At 46.9% G+C, this 17,318-nt stretch overlaps 1 protein-coding gene across 4 annotated transcripts in view; it reads left to right on the top strand.

Annotated features, from left to right (window-relative positions):
- Positions 1-17,318, top strand: part of LOC138249130 (regulator of nonsense transcripts 3A-like) — a 698,030-nt gene that overhangs the window by 359,826 nt on the left and 320,886 nt on the right. For all 4 annotated transcript variants that reach the window (XM_069203154.1, XM_069203153.1, XM_069203149.1 and 1 more), the window contains one exon: positions 8,643-8,741. In XM_069203154.1, coding sequence (XP_069059255.1) covers positions 8,643-8,741 — 99 coding nt within the window. The remainder of the gene's footprint in view (positions 1-8,642; positions 8,742-17,318) is intronic.

The raw sequence follows: 17,318 nt of genomic DNA, 5'->3' as shown, positions 1-17,318 counted from the left end.
ACGCCGCCATGTCTTAATTGTCATCTAAAAACTGTATCAGCCTTATTTGCATATGATCTACATAAGCTGGATCCCATAGTAGTTTCCTATCAAATGTCCAAACACGGCGCGGCCTACATAATCCAGACAGTGGTATGACAGACAGATTGTGATCTGATAAAATGCTGGGGGTTAATTTTATCTCTGCTCCAGATATTAATGTTAGTGAGATAAAAAAAATAATCAAGGCGTACCAACTTGTTGTGGGGAAAGGAATAGTATGTATAACCCGGTTCCGGAGATTTGAGTTTTTCCCCATACATCTAACAAAGCGTCACCTTGTATCAGGTCACACAGAGCCTTATAGACCTTAGGTTTGTGTCCATAATATTTACCTGTTGATGTAAACCCTTTATTAACTTCAAGATGAATATTAAAATCTCCACACATCACCAAAGGTAGCGGCTAAGAAGCTAATTATGCGTTTAATGCATCAAATACTTCAGATTCATCAGTGTTGGAGCATCACAAAAAAAAAAAAAGCACATAATATAATAGTGGTAGCATTATAGCTTTCCATCCCCCCATTGCCAATTCAATATAATATCAGAGTGAATCCAAAAACTCACTTCGGAAAGAAAAAAGAAAGTCCTGCCACTAGCGATCACTTTCAGTTTGGCTGGATTCATCAAAAAGGCCAGAGTGTCTTTGTTCTGCAGTGGTAAGATTAATTGTCTAAGCCTCCACCTTCTTTCAAACGTAGCATGACAATAATACGACCTGACAAAAAAGTTGCATCCTAAAGCAGTACGTTTGCGATCCGGACGAGCAAGATCATATACTGCCTGTCTTGTTAAATAATTATGAAGACATATCAATATAATGCTGAGTTTCCCTCCTCCTTCTAGATCAGTTTTTCTCAATTTAAAGGGGAATCTATGGTCTCTCTGAGCGTCCTTCTCCCAGTCCCATTGCGGTAGATCTGGGAAGGCTTCCTTGAGTAGATTCACCATAAAGCTCCATGAATCTGCCTATTTCATCCCCATGGGATACCCAGGACTCAAAGGTGTTTTGTCTTGCTCTATTTTCCAAATCTGCCATTTTCCACTGAGTGTCCTCCATTTGGCTTCTCAAAGATTCTCTAATCTCCACTTGCGTCGCAGTCTCATCCTCCAGTTTCGATATACGAGTTTCAGCCTCTCCTATACGTGTCGCAAAGTCGGTACACATCTTAGCGACGCGTCGAATAGCTCCCTGCATTTTGCAGCAAGCCTTTTGTGTTCTGCGGTTTTCAGATTTTGTCTCCTCCCGATGCTCCATAATACTCTGGTGTATCATCTCCAACGACGTTTTGGTTGTATCAGTCAAAGGGCCACCCACGGAGCCAAGGCCACCAGCCCAGGCGCAGAAGAATAATCCCATTGTAGGTTTTTAGATGTTTTAGTGAAAGTTTGACGGGAAAGTGAACCTGAGCCAGAAATTCTCTTCTTCATCTTTTTCCTAACTGTGGCCACTTTAGAATTTTCAGGTGGACCTGGCCCCATCCCCTGTTCAGACTTCTCATCTTCATCCTCACCCGGCGTAGTTGTCTTGGAGCTTGCTTCAGACCAGGATGATCGCCAGGCTCTACTGCCCCCTTCCCTGAATTCAATAGCCTCTTTACTGGTCCAACTAGATTGGTCTGATAAATACAAAAATCTGACCCCCAAGTCTAAATCTTGACCATTTTTCGAAGTCAGCCTCCTTTTACCCCAGATCTCTTCACTCTCCTGTACTTCCTCACCCATATTTAATGATGAGAGGTCATGAACCAGGGCCTGTGTCAAAGCCTGTGCCTCTGCCTGGGCTAGGGTGTCTCTAGAGGTAGAGTCGTTACTTATTTCCAATTTCCTGCCCTCCTCTGCTTCTTCCGTAGACAAATTTATGCGCACAGGGGTGAGGGGAACATCAACCTTTGCTGTTTGTAAGGGCTCCTTGTGTATTTCTCCGTCCTCTTGCTCAGTCACGGAGTCACCAGATAGCATATTGACATTTGACTCCACATTCCCACATATATCGCTACTATTGTCAGTAGTGTCTTTCCGTTTTTTTGCCAAATCATCGTGTGTTTTCACTTTAAAATATTTCCCTAAAGGGACACTCGCCAGTTTTGTCGAAGACTCTAGTTTTATTTTGTCCAGCTCACCTGCTGTCCGTGTAGAGGCTCTCACCGCCTTGTACTCTCCTGCACCGCCAGAGCCGCAAATAATTTTCTGCCTTACAGCGGCCCCAGCTCCGACACCAGCAGGTGCCGCCTTTGATCCCCTGGCCGGCATCTGTGTAGCGCGCCTCCTCGCCAACGCGGTGAAACAGTGTAACAGAGAATGAGGTGCGCCCGCTACCGAACATGTAAACAAGCAGGCGAGCTCCAAACACCGGGGTAAGCTCGTGTATCGTCTGAGGCTGGTTTGGAACATGCTCATCGCCAGTGACTGGTTCGGGAATGAGGGTGGGTGGGGCATCTGCATCCAACCGGCCGGGTAGAAGGATGGAGCATAGTACGACTGAATCACTCGCCGCCGTCTTGCCTTCCATCATAGAACATTCTTTCTAATGGTGATGTCCAAAGATTTCCTTATATCCTTATTAAAGGTTTGGTTTATAAGTCTTCACCAACTCTTAACAGTAGATACATCTAACTTTAGGTAACATGTAACACTGTTTTCACGATGTCATTATGCAGATAACACAAATCTAACCAACGTTCATTAGCTTTGTGTGAAAAAGTAAATTTACCACTCATCTGTAAGAAATGGAACCCTTTCTATAAGCAATACGTTGAAGTAAATGTTTCTCGATCTCTCACATCCCCTGGAACCATTTCTAGCCCACTCCTCTCCATAACATGTTTATGCTGCTTGATGTTTCAAGATATTATTTTAGGCTCACTATAACATCTCATTGAAGACGAGATCTGCATACTGATTTGACTATTCCAAATACCTTATTCTTTTCTGTTTCACTCGAGGATTTAATAATGTGTTTGGATGATTGTCCTGTTGCTTAATCTGCTTTTGGCTAAGCATTAGTTGTTGGCCAGACTGTCTCACATTTTTCTTAAGGATGCACTGATTTCCAGAAAAGCTAATAGAGGCCTCAATGATGGTGAAGCACCCAGGGCCGGTGACCACAAAACAGGCAAAAATCATAACCACCCTTCATCATACCAAATAGTATGAGGCTTTTGTGGTGATATCAGTGTTTGGTTTTCTGCAAACATGTTCTAGAAGTCTTGTGGTTCATTCAGGTGCTGTTATTGTGTAAAGTTATTTTTATTCAGGGATGGTGTTTTCCCCTGGCCTCCCTTCCATGAAAGCCATACTTGTTCAGTCTTTTACTAAATGTAGAATTATAAATTCTAACATTTAAACCTTGTCACCAGAAGCTGTTAGAACCCTGTATGTAGGTGTTTTTTTCTGATCTCTAGAAGCATCAAAAAGTATTTTGGGGGTAAATCTCATCTGCAAATATATTGTTGCTCTTTTTTTAAACAAATACATTGGAAATAATTTTTAGATCTCGGATGCAATTTCACTCTTATCATTGAACTCTAACAATATAGCTTACCGCAAAGACATGAATCTGAGCTTGCTGTAGTTGTTTTCAGAGAAGTTCACTTTAACAAATCAGCCTCTTTGGACCTGGTCCTTTTGCAATGCCCAAACTTTTTTCCTCCTTCCTCCTATTTTTTCTGACCTGTGTTTGTTGACTTTAGGACTCTGGGCACTTTACCACTGCTAAGCAGTTTTAAAGTGCAAGTGCTCCCTTTCTAAATTGTATTGGTGATTGGTTTATCCATGATTGGCATATTTGATTTACTAGTAAGTCCCTAGTATAGTTCACCATGTGTAACCAGGGCCTGTAAATAAAGGGCTACTAGTGGGCCTGCAGCACTGATTGTGCCACCCACATGAATAGACATGCAAACATGTCTCAATGCTTGCCATTGCAGTTCCTGTGTGTGCAGTTTTAAACTGCCATGTCGATCTGACAAGTGCACCCACTTGCCAGGCCCAAACCATACCTGTTGTTACCTGTAAGTCGCCTCTAAGGTAGGCCCAAGGCAGCCCCATGGGCAGAGTGCAGTGTATTTGAATGGTATGACATGTGCAGGTGTGTTTTACATGTCCTGATAGTGAAATACTACTAATTTTGTTTTTCACTATTGCAAGAACTATCCCTCCCATCAGGTAACATGGCAATTACCTTGAAATGTCTTTTAAGTGTAGTTTTCCATTGGGAGCAGATAGAGATGTGGAGTTTGGGGTCTCTAAACTCACAATTTAAAAATACATCTTATGGTGAAGTTGATTTTAGTTGATTTTTTTTAATTGTGAGTTTGAAAATGCCACTTTTAGAAAATGGGCATTATCTTGCTTAACCATTCTGTGCCTCTTCCTGTCTGCTGACTATACATCTGGGTCAGGATGTTAGTTGGCCTGATGTGCATTCACTCTAGACAGTCACACAAAGGGTGCTGAGGTGTGCCCTGCGTATCCTGATGGCCCATCACCAAGCGGAGGGGTCTTCCTGAGCTACAGTGGTGAGAGGAGCTGACACTTGCACCTGACTAGGGCTGTGCCTGTCCTCACTCAAAGGAGTCTCCAACCCCCTAGAGGCAGGAAAAGGCAGGGTCTTGTGCACTACAAAGACTTCTCTTTGCAGCTGCCTACTTCAAAGACAGAAATGGGTATAAGTTCTGGACCTCTGACACCACATAGCTAGAATCCTTCTGGACTGAGGAAATTCTGCTGGGGAAAAAAGCTGGATCCTGTAGCAGGGTCTGCCACTCTGCGTCTTGCTTTGTTGTGCTGGCTTCTGCTTGCTGCTTCTGTCCTGGAAGTGAAAGTACTGGACTTGGCTTTCTACAACTTGCTTTCAAAGGTTCTTCAAGGGTTTGGACTGAGCTTGCCTCTTCTTAAGAAGTCTCAGGGACTTCAAAGACTTCACCTGTCAGCGCCTTGCCAAGTGGTGTCACATCCAGTTCCTGGGCCATTGGGAGTGAGTTCTGGTGCAACAAGGAAGAAACTAGTGTATCAGATTCCAGAACAACTTTGGATCTGGTGCCACTGTCTGACCCCACGCTGCTGCCTGCACCTGAGCCGTGGTCCCCGCTGAGTGCAACAACTGCAACCTACATTGCAGACCTGACGCTCCCACAGCGCTGCTGATGTCGCATCACAGCATGAGTCCAGTGTGTTGTGTCACCGGTGTCCACGGCACCTGACTGCGACTCCGCCGCAGCACCTGTGGCCCGTGGTGTAATTGCGAGACTGTGAAGTTGACGCCTCACGTCTTGACCTGCTGGATTCTTTGACCCCACCTTGTCAAAAAGAACCAATGCCTCACCTCCTCTGCAACTGTAAGGAACCAACGCCTCACCTCCCCTGCCTAGCAGTAAGGAACTGACATCTCACCTCCCCTGTGGCAGTAAGGAACCGACGCTGCACTGGCTCTAGGGACACCTCACCTCCCTGACTCCATGCAAATTCTTTGTTTCTGCGTCATTTTCCAAAGTACTGTAACCGGGGTCTATATGACTCTATGGTGGACCGTGCTCCTTCGCAGGTGGCGTCGGACTGTTGGAAGGTACTCCATCAAGCCGCTTTGTTAGCCCCAGTTGGAGCTATTGTGTTTCTAACCGCTAATCTACGTTTAATCTTTGAAAATATGTATCTTTACTTCTGTATGTTGGAATTTTGTTGTTCTGGTCTTGTCTTACTCAGATAAATATTGGCTATTTTTCTAAACTTATGTGGAGTACTTTTGGTGTTTTCACTGTGTTACTGTGTGTGTGCACAAATACTTTACACATTGTCTCGGAGATAAGCCTAAATGCTTGAGCCAAGCTACCAAGGGGATGAGGAGGGGATATCTTAGCTTAGTGAGGGACCTACTTGGACAGGGTGCAAGTCACTGCCAACTAGAGACCCCATTTCTAACAAACCTCATTATTATTTCAATGTTTTTGACCTTCCCCCTCCCTTAATCTTCCCCACAGTGTAAACCTTCTCCCAAACAACTCCCCATTTCCCAAAATAATCTTTAATTTGTCTTCATTCATAGCCCTTCCCTTGCATTCACCAATCTTGCTCTCTCAAATCCCAGCAAGCATCCAATAGACAGCTCCCTTTGCCCAGCTTCAGAGCCCCAGATTTGACTTCCCTCCCATGTGTCCCAACTCCACCCAACCACTGAGGGGTAGATACACCCTCACCTGACCCTTCTTCTCATCCCACAAACTACCACCTACATAACTAGGCTGGAAAAGCTGTCCTGTTGTGGCATAACTCTATACACTGTCATACTAATACAAGTGTTTGCTAAATACATCTTTTCACAAGCGTTATAGTGTTCCCTCCCTGACCATGTGGTAATGGAGTCAGCAACAGGCTGAACATTTGACCACATATCCCTGAATACCCTGTCACTTAGTCCTGTCGCCTTTGTCCCCTAACTGTCACTACTCCTCACCCCAGTTTCTGTGGCTCATGCCCCTTGCACAAAGCCACCTGGGGGAGACTGGCATTACCCTTGCTCCCCCTGGATACCCTCATTCTCTTCTCCTGTCAAGCTGACTTCATAACCTTACAGTCCCAATTCCACCGTAGGCTGGACCTCTTGGCCCTTTGTCTTTTGACAGGGCTAACCGTTCCAAATACACCCCTCAGAGGCTCGGCCAGTCCGATACTTTCTCCCATTCCGCCTGCTGATCAAGGGCCATTGATTCTGCTCAGTATAAAGCCTATGGAATAAGCTTACCTATTATTGATTTCCTAATAGTCTCAACTGAGTAGCTCCCAAAGCAAGCGTCAAACCTATTTAAGGCTTTTACTGTTGCAAAGAGAGAAATTCTTCACCTTGCTATATGGCTGTCCCATTTTAGAATTCCGGCAAATGTAAGGTCTAATTATTTATATTCACTTCCTTGTCCCAGAGGGACACTATTTAGGTACCAAGTACATTTCTTTGGTCGTTTTGCAAAAATAAGAACTTGTTTTCTCCACATTAACAGTAAGGGTATTTTGATTCAGAGTAGGTGTGCGACGCATGGAGTTTCCATTGTAATCTTTCTGGAGTGTAGTCCATTATGACTAGGTCAATGCAAGCAGGAACCCCTATTTTTGGAGGAAAATAATTTATTTTTGCCAGGGTAGTTGGAAGATCAAAAATAAACAGACTAAAAATGACTTGTAAACAGTTATCAGAATGCTAATTTTGGAGCATAAGTAACAGGTCCTGAGTGATACTCTATCTTTTTAATTTCTCCAAAATTGTGGTCCGACTAACCAGATTAAAATCAGCCTGGAATTTGACACAAAATAACAAAGTATACCTACAGTAGATGCTGACCTCCTTGCTGCTTGCCATTACACTTGTGATGCATTGGCTAGAACAGTAGGATAAAGGATGACTGTTTTATTTCACAGTAATCACCTCCTCTCACAAATGACCTGCACAACCTCTCTGGCTCAAAACCATCACCTCCTCAGGACCAGCCCTCAAGCTGCTTGTACACAGAACAACGGTGACTCTCCAAACACAAGTGCAAACAACTTGGCCACTGGTAAAGACACACCCACAATAAAAATTACAGACGCACCTACAAATACTCAGTCTGCCTCTGCCACCAGCAACTTAGATCCTTCAAAGTCATAGTGTTGACTGAGCACATTGAGAACAGCTCTAACAATGCCAAAGAACTTTTCACCATGGTAAAGGACTTTACATCCCCCACCACCAGCTCTAAGACCGGCCCCCATCACAGGATATCTGCACCCAAGTTTCCCCTGCTTTAGTGACAGCCTCAGCACCATTTACAACAAAAGGTATCCACCCTCACCATCCTCCAGCCCAATGAGATAAACACCCAAGTAACTGCACTGACTTACTGGCCCAACATCACTTAAACAGAAACTATCACCACCCCGCGCTTCATTCACTCAAGTGCCCACTCAGATCCTTGCCCACACCTACCCTTCATCATAAGACTCAACCTTATCTGCACCAAACTCATCCCTAACCACAGCCACCTACACGAACACTCGAAAACACACCACTAACTTCTAAAGAAACTCTCAACAGCCCTGAAGATGCTGGGAAACTAAAGGCAGATTTCCCTGCTCCCCTGCAGAGCCAAAGTACTGGAAAAACTTGTAAATAAATGGTTGACAGACCACCTCAACAGCAACCACCTCCTGGACCACTCTCAATCCCACTTAAACGGGTTGAGAGTCAGATAGGATACTCACGTTTGCGCTGGTTCTGATGGCAATGGAGCAGGAATGTTGACTCTTCTCGATGGGCCTCAATATGCTAAGTTTCTCAGTCATGTTAGGGACTCCCAGTGTTAGTTTCCTTGATTCGTCAGGGAAATACAGCCAACAGAGCATGCAACTGCTGTTGGTATACTGAAATTACAAAACATGCTACTGTGTTAGAGAAAATGGCCATATTGCTTCCCTTACTTAGGCAGTTATTCAGCATTATCTGACTCCATGCTGGGGAAACGTTGTTGAATGCAAATATTTTTTTCATATTGTTATTTTCTATTGTTGTATAGTGATCTGGCATGAGTAACTAATAATATTATACATGTTCTGTGGATATTAATCTCTCTTTAGGTGTTGAATATCCTGCGGTGGTGGAATATGCCCCCTTTCAAAAAATCTCAAAAAAGAAGTTGAAAAAAAAAGATGCTAAGGCGGGAAGCATCGAAGAAGGTAAGCATGCTCTATGCCATTTTAAATGTATAATAACTGGATAAAATACCACGTTGGGTCAATTTCATTTTACAGGCATTCAGTACACATTAAGGCTGCCTGGGTTTGCAACCTTGGTAGACTGCTTACACCGGTTATTGGGACACTGGTTCAGGCTGTGTTGCAATAGTTTAGTAATGCCGTTACCAGAGCGCCTGTCAGTTTGATAGATGTCATATAGTACACTGCAAGTGTATGTTGTTGGCCATTGTGTTTATTTGAGGAATGGAAGAATACTAGGAGTCCAAATAGAACTCCCTTACTTTTTAGACATTGCATTGTACTGAGACACTGCTAGATTGGAGGGCTATTTGACGGGTGCTGGATCTTGTTGCACTCCTTCATAAAGCAGCATCTAAGTTTTGGCTCAGTTTATGTATAAGAAGATCTCTTTTAGGGAATCTACACTGCTTTTCATAAACACTGAATTTCCTCACTATGTGCAGGATGTGCGGGATCCCAGAGCACTTTACAAAATAAAAATACTGTCTTTAGAATAGCCAGATTCTTCTTTTTTAAAGTTAAGTCAAATTTAACAGCTTCTTTTAGGTCACACTGGCCAATTTTCACTTATTCTTCTTGAAAAAGCAGATGATTTCAATTTAAAAACTTACTAAGCAAAAGGTAGTGACATGAAAAGTTTTTTAACAAACCTTTTTTACAAACAGTTTTTAGAACATTTGTGAGAGAATAAGAGACCAATGTAGGTAGGTAGGCTGCCGCCTAAACGGGCTGGAAAACTGAGTACTCACTTAAGGAGGTCCACCCCACCAGTATAGCATCATGCCCTGTCAGTGAGAGTTGCTCCATGTCTTTTTTTCCAGCTCATGCGTTACTGGTGAACTGGGCTTGGCCTTTTTTGGCTTTCTGTGGAATAATCTTCCCAAACCTTATCTCAACACGCTGAGTCTTTGGGTGCATTTATTTTCTCTTTTCTGACAACAAATATATTTCTCTTTGAAAAGAAATGTCATCTTGCTTTGTGAAATGCCCTTCCTTGTATAGGGAGAAAGCTCAGACTGATCCACATGAGGTCTACATAGTCTGTCTCCCTAGTTCCCAACCTCCAGAGAAGTACCTACTGTTGACAATGTTAAGGGGGACTTCAGGGATTAGGAGATGATTCACCTCCATGGCCTTCAAGAGGACCGCTATAGGTGAAGGGACTCCTTCTACTGTACGTTGCTTCTCTTCAGTAAAGACTCCGCCAGAGGGAGTGTTAGACCTGTCAGCTTTGGAGCGGTGTTCCCCCCAACTTTTTGCCTTCCTTCTTAATTTTTCTGACCTTGTTTTTGTTGGTATTAGTACTCAGTGCACTTTACCACTGCTAACCACTCCTAAAGTGCTTGTGATCTCTCCTCTAAGCATTGTAATATTGGCTGATCCCCAGCTGGCATTTTTAATTTACTTATATGTACCTAGTAAAGTGTACTACATGTACCCAGGGACAATATATTAAATGCTACTAGTGAGCCTACACTAATTGTGCCACCCACCTGAATATCCCTTTGAACACATCTCAGGTCTGCCATTGCAGAGTCTTTATATGCAGTTTTAAACTGACATTTCCACCAAGCAAAATACTACTTTTGCCAGGCCCAAACCTTCCTTTTTAAAACATGTATGTTATCCCTAGGGTAGGCCCTGGACAGCCCAGAGGGCAAGGTGCAGTGCATTTAAAAAGTTGGATATGTGCTTTTTAGTTTTACATGTGGGGGGGGGGAGTGAAAAACTCTTAAATTTGTTTTTCACTATTGCCAGGCCTATCTCTTCCTTAGGATATCATTGAAGTTGCTTTGTTATACTTTTTAAGTATTACTTTCTAATGGGAAGAGATAATTTCTTCGTTTGGTGTCTTTGGAATCACAATTTAATCTTAACTTACGGTGAGGTCAGATTTTAAATTGCAATTCTGAAAATGGCACTTTTAGAAAGTTGGAATTTTTCTGCCTTCACCATTTGGTGCCTGCAGTGTGCCTCTTGTCAGATGATTGGGTGTAGCTGGCAGTTGGGCTTTATGTATTCCTCCTAGACAGCCACACACAAAGGGAGCTTAGGTGTGACTTGATTGACTATCCTGGCAGGATGAGAGGGAGGAGTTTGACACAGCTTCATCAACACCTGAATAGGCTGTACTTTGTCTCCACACAAAGGGCTACATACCCCCTCTAGTTATTCTGTAGCCAGAGCAGGAAGGGCAGGGCATCTCTGCACTTCAAAGGCATGTCTTTGAAGTTTCTTCCACTTCAAAGGCACCATTGGGTATAAGAACCGGACCTCAGGTACCACCACTTCAGTAACTATTCTTGCACCTGTGGATACTCTGCTAGGAAGAAGGACTGCTGTGCTGCTGAAGGATTGCCACTCTGCTGGACTCCTACTTTGCTGTGCTGAACTGCTGCCCTCTTGCCTGGGCGAGAAGGACTGGACTTGCATCACCTTTAAACTCAGAATGACTCCAAGGGCTAGTTGGCTGGCCTCCTGATTTGAAGTCCCAGGGACATAACAGACTTCAAACCACTCTGCTTGTGCACCTGGACTCTGCACCTGTGAGTCTACCCTGCCAAGTAGTGCCACCTCAGTCCTGAACCCTTGGAAGTGGGCCTAAGGTGCTTGCCAGCGGAACTGTCACATTGTCTCTATTGAGCGGCGCATCTTCGAGCAGAACTGATACATCTCCTCTACGGATCGGCGCCTCCTAGAGCAGAGCCAACGCTTTGCCGCTACTGTATGGATCGGACCTGTTGCAAAAGACTTGCATCTCTGCAGCTTCCCTGCTCATCGGAACTCACACATCGCTTCAACTGTGCAACTCATCTCCAACACTGACCTTCGCATCGCAAGCCTTGTCAATGGGACCCTTGACATGCGCACAGCAGGACCTCGCATCACAGCATCACCAGACCTTGGAACCTACACATCATATCAGCTGCACAACGCATCCTCACAGAACCACACAGTGCTCTGCAACCAGGATTTAAGGTGCTTTGTTCAGTGGGTCTTACTGGGACTTTGTCCCAGCTGGCGTGGCCATATATCCCTTATAGCACTTTGTGCTTTCGGGCACTATTTTTACTTAAAAGTGTAAATTTCAATATGTCTGTTTCTACTAATTAGATTTTTGTTGTTTTGGTCTTGTTTTATTATTAAAAAATATTCTATTTTTTCTCACTCTGTGCTGGGCTCCTCTTGTTGTGTGTTGTCACTATTTTAGTTTTTGAAGTGTTGTACAAATACTTTATGCATTTCATCTAAGCTAAACCTGACTGCTCTGTGCCAAGCTACCAGGGTTTGAGCACAGGTTAGTTTGGGGTTTGCTTTTGTCTTATCATGACAAGGATTGTGGTTGCTGCTTCATCAGGGTTCCCACCACAGTCAACCAATATCCCAGTTTCTTACAAGGAGGTCCAGAGAAAAGTCTAGGTATGGCGCGCCTGGTTTACACTGAGGTTCAGGAGAGTTGCCACCTGTTCATATTTGAGCAGGATTGATGTTGAGGCAATCAATGTCTAAGTCAGGGAGGCACTTGACATTGAAGACTCAGAGACTATCAACATCAAAAGATGTCTTGCCATTAGGACATTCAACATTACGTACAACATGTAGTGGGCTAAGTCTGTCCTGTGGAATAAAAAAGAAATACCAGAAGCGCTACAGGCCTTAGGGTCAAGGGCACTTTCCACAGAGGGTCCCACCCCCTCAGTGACCTCAACGTCACCAGCAACAGTAACAAAAGTCATATCAGCATAAGATACCTTCAACCAGTAGATATAGCCAACAATCTTTGGCAGTTGAAAGAAACCCCCTGAAGGTAGTAAATATTGATTTTTCCCTCTTCCATACATCAGTCCCTATGGGGGAAGCATCCTCAAACACCTGCAAGAGTAGCAACATATCACGAAAGACAGATGGGTGCTGAATATTATACAACATGGCTATTCTCTGAAGTTCAGTTCATCTCCTCTTGCTATTCTTCCAAAGAATTCTTCCCATTTGCAATTAGAGAAGCTTCAACAAGAGGTTAGAATCTTTTTGCAAAAACAGACCATGGAGCTGGCTCTTTTTCCCAAAAGTGAAAATGAATTTATTCCTGTTACTTTCTGTATTGGGAATAGGGGCTGAAGCAAGAAGTTAGACCCATTCTTGACTTGAAATGAGACAATAAATGAATAAAGAGAGAACAACCGTGGATGCTTTCCAACTTGCCTTCAGCTCAGGCAAGGGGAACAGAGCTGTGCAAAAGATGTTCAGGAGCACATATCCATATTTCAGTGATGCAGAAACATCAGTATTTTCTGATTTAGTTTTTTCTCTGGAATCGTATTATCAATACAAAGTCCTTCTGTTTTTCATGTGCATTTTGGTAGGAAGCTGCTTATATAAGGAGACAAAGAACACTCACCTACCCATACTTAGACAATAAGCTGACAAAAGTGTTAACTCCTCAAGAAATCACGTCACATATTCAGAGCACACTATAGCCCTCATACATCCCTGGTGGTTGGTGATAAAGTGGCGGTAATACCGTCAACATGCTGGCGGTAACTACCGCCAAATAATGACCGTGGCGGTGAGAACTCAGATAGACAGCCACTTTACCACAATGACTGCCAGGGCGGAAACAACAGCCACCACAGCGCTAGCTGCTTTCAGCCAGTCGGACGTCAATGTTCCACCCACCGTATTATGAGACAGAAAACTTCCACCTTTTCCGGGGCGGTACCAACTACAGCAAAAGCCTGGTGGAAACACTGCACAGAAAGAAAAGGACTCACCTTTTGAGACACAGGGAAGAACCACGCCGCCCTGGATCCTGAGCTGCAAATATACCCAATTATTTTCTACGTCCTGCTCCACGACGAACACCAACGACGGCAAAGACAAGCACGGTGACTACAGCTGCTTAGCACACAGGGGAGGGGGGGAGGAAAAAGAGAGTGACACACACCCGCAACACACACAACCCCATCCCCACCCCCAACACCATACACACAATCAGCTGCAGTAATAAAACATATTTACCCCATACCCCTGAGGAATGATGCAAGGACAACAGGAATGTGTTAAAGTGAGTGTAATAATAACACAGTAGAAATACGAAAATGTCGTGTAATGGTACATACATATGTACAGTTCAAAGGAAACTGCCCAGGGCCACAGGCCAAAGTCCAAGGCACCATTTGCCATCTGCACCAGTACTGAGAGAACACTGCAGGGGCATCAGTTGGAAAATAGGCAGGCACCTTAGGGGGACGGGGAATGTGGGTGCACCTCAGCCGGCATATGGAACAAGACCACTTGTTCTGGAGGGGGCAACTTGCCCTGTGCTCTATCCTGGGTAGTGCAATGCAACAGTCTCTCAAGTGGGTGACTTCCCCACATGTTCTGGAGGGGGCAACATGTCCTGTGCTCTTTCCTGGGGAGTGCAAGGCCACAGTCTTTCAAGTGGGTGACTTCCCCACATGCTCTGGAGGGGGCAACATGCCCTGTGCTCTGTCCTGGGGAGTGCAAGGTCACAGTCTCTCAAGTGGGTGACTTCCCTGCATGTTGTGGAGGGGGCAACATGCTCTGTGCTCTGTCCTGGGGAGCGCAAGGCCACGGTCTCTGAAGTGGGTGACTTCCCCACATGCTCTGGAGGGGGCAACATGCCCTGTGCTTGGTCCTGGGGAGTGCAAGGCCACAGTCTCTCAAGTGGGTGACTTCCCCACATGCTCTGGATGGGGCAACATGCCCATTGCACTGTCCTGGGGAGTGCAAGGCCACAGTCTCTCAGGTGGGTGTCTTACCCACTGGTTCTGGAGGGGGCACCATGCCCTGTGCTCTTGATCCTGATGAGGCTGGGGTTGATGAGTGGCTTACCCACTGATCCTGGAGGGGGCATCATGCCCTGTGCTCTTGATCCTGGGGAGGCTTTGGTTGGTGGGTGGCTTACCCACTGGTTCTGGAGGGGGCCTTGTGCCCTGTGCTCTTGATCCTGGGGAGGCTGGGGTTGGTGGGTAGCTTACCCACTGGATTTGCAGGAGGCATGCTACACAGTAGCCCATGGAGGCAGGACTACATACTGTCCGCTGGCGGTGACGACTGCTCAGTGGTGGTAGTGGTGCTGCTGCAGCCACTGGTGGGGGAGGCTCCAGCGCATCCCCTGCAGCCTTGTATGGCTGCCCACTGGTTGTGGTGGTGGTGCTGCTACTGGTAGTGGTAGGGGAAGCTCCAGCCCATCCCCTGCAGCCTCGGACGGCTGCCCACTGGTGGTGGTGCTGCTTCTGGCGGTGGTGGGGCGAAGCTCCAGCCCATCCCCTGCAGCCTGGGACGGTTGCACACTGGTGGTGGTGCTGCTGCTGGTAGTGGTGGGGGGAGGCTCCAGCCCATCCCCTGCAGCCTCGGACGGCTGCCCACGGGTGGTGGTGGTGCTGGTGGGGGGGGAGCTCAAGCCCACCCCTCCAGCCTCGGATGGCTACCCACTGGTGGTGGTGGTGCTGCTGCCGGTGGTGGTGGGGAAAGCTCAAGTCCATCCCCTGCAGCCTCAGACGGCTGCACAACCATGGTTGGTGGTGGGGTCTCCGTCTGAGTCCAGGTCCCTTGTCCTTCCTGCCTGCTGGTGCTGGCTCCTTGTCCTTCCTGGCAGCAGCTGGGACAGGTTCCTTGCCCTTCATGGCAGCAGCTGGGGCAGGCTCCTTGCCCTTCCTGGCAGCAGCTGGGGCAGGCTCCTTTGTCTTCCAGCCCACAGCTGGGGCAGGCACCCTTTCCTTGAGGCTGCCTGGTGCCCTGGATCCTTTCCCACCACGAGTGGGTGTGTACACTACTAGGCCCGTGGACTGGGCGGCTGAGGTGCTTGCCTGGGTTTTTGCCACCCTAACCAGACGTGAAGAACCGGGGGTGGGGTAGGGAAGAGGTCAGTAGTGGAGAGGAAAAGCTTCTTAGGGACATTGGGGCGGGAAGAGGGAGAAGGTTTGGGAGTGGAGGAAGAGGGAGTGGTTGTAGGAGGTGTCTGTCTGCTGAGTTTGGGTGCAGGTGCATGGGCTGGATGCTGTTGTGAGGTGGATGGCTGTTGGGTGCCTGAATGCTTGTGTTTGTGTACCTTGGGATGGGGGGTGACAGACACAGTGGGAGAGGACACAGGGGATGTGTACATTTTCTGTTGTGGAGGTGTCTGCCAGTGAGGTGTGTGTTCTGCTAGGTGTGGTGGTGATGCTGGTAGTGGATGAGGATGTAGTGTGTGCAGGTGTGAGTGTAGATGGAACTGGGAGGAAGGTGGAGGAGGAGGAGGAGGAGGAGGAGGAGGAGGAGGGGGAGACAGTGAAAATTGTGGATGTTGGTATGTCTGCATCTGGATGGTGGTTGTGTGAGTGCCTATGGGATGATGTGTGGTGCTTGTGTTTGCCTGTGCCACTCTTGTGTGTTGTCTTGTGTGCATGCTCGTCTTCCTGTGTGCATGGGATAGGTTGGGGTTGAGGGGAATGGGATTGGGAAGAGGAAGTTGGAGGGGGAGGGTTGAAACAGGGACAATGGCTGCCATCAGAGAGGAGGCCAGAGCCTGGATTGATCTCTGTTGGGCCGCCAAGCCAGTTTGAATGCCCTCCAGGAATGCATTAGTCTGTTGCATCTGGGCTGCTAGCCCCTGGGTGGCATTCACGATGGTTGACTGCCCTACAGAGATGTATCTCAGGAGGTCAATAGCCTCCTCACTCAGGTCAGCAGGGCTCACTGGGACAGGACCTGAGGTGCCTAGGGCGAAGGAGATGCCCACCCTCCTGGGTGAGCGGGCACGTGCAGCTCGCTGAGGGGCTACTGGGAGGGCGGTACTGGTACAGGGGTGACGGCTGTACCTGTAGCTGGGGTGGTCACAGAGGTGTCCGTCATCACCAGGGAGCTTCCATCAGAGGAGGGATCTGTGTCCGAACTTTCCCCTCCAGTCTCCACCGTGGTGCTCCCCTCGCCCTCCGAACCACTGGTGCCTTCACCGTCGGTAGCCTCTGCCTCGTGGGTCTTGTGGGATGCACCTCCCTCTGTCGCCGGTGCCTATGCTCCTCTGCCAGATGATGCTAATGCACATAAGGACAGAATGACAAAACAAAAAGGGGGAGGGGGGAAGAGACAAAGGATACACTGGGTCAATGGCAGCACCAACATCACCATTGGCAAACACACCACACTCACACACAGGGAACAGCCCTACGAACTATGCATTGCACTACCAGTTATAATGCTAGCCACCAAGGCATGGGGAGGGGCACACATTGCCAAATGCAGCACACCTGGGACCCACACAGCCCTGACCAGTTGTGGATGCCTACGAGCTAGGTAGCAGGATTATCACTTCAGAACCCTGGCCAACATGGGACCTACTCTGCAATGTCAGGCCTGGCCTAGGGGCACCAACGGACACACATCTCCCTCCCGGATACCCCCTTCCATGCGTAAGTTGTAATGATGGGCACTGTACTCACCCTTGTGGTTGCCGTGATGCCCTCAAGCGCTCAACCAACTCCAGATAGGCCACCACCAGTATGCAGGCCATCAGGGGGGTCAGGGTTCGAC

Source organism: Pleurodeles waltl, chromosome 8 (assembly GCF_031143425.1).
Source record: "Pleurodeles waltl isolate 20211129_DDA chromosome 8, aPleWal1.hap1.20221129, whole genome shotgun sequence".
NCBI classification, from domain to species: Eukaryota; Metazoa; Chordata; class Amphibia; order Caudata; family Salamandridae; genus Pleurodeles; species Pleurodeles waltl.
Note: the sequence above shows the minus strand (reverse complement) of the source record. Positions and strands in the feature narration are given on the sequence as shown.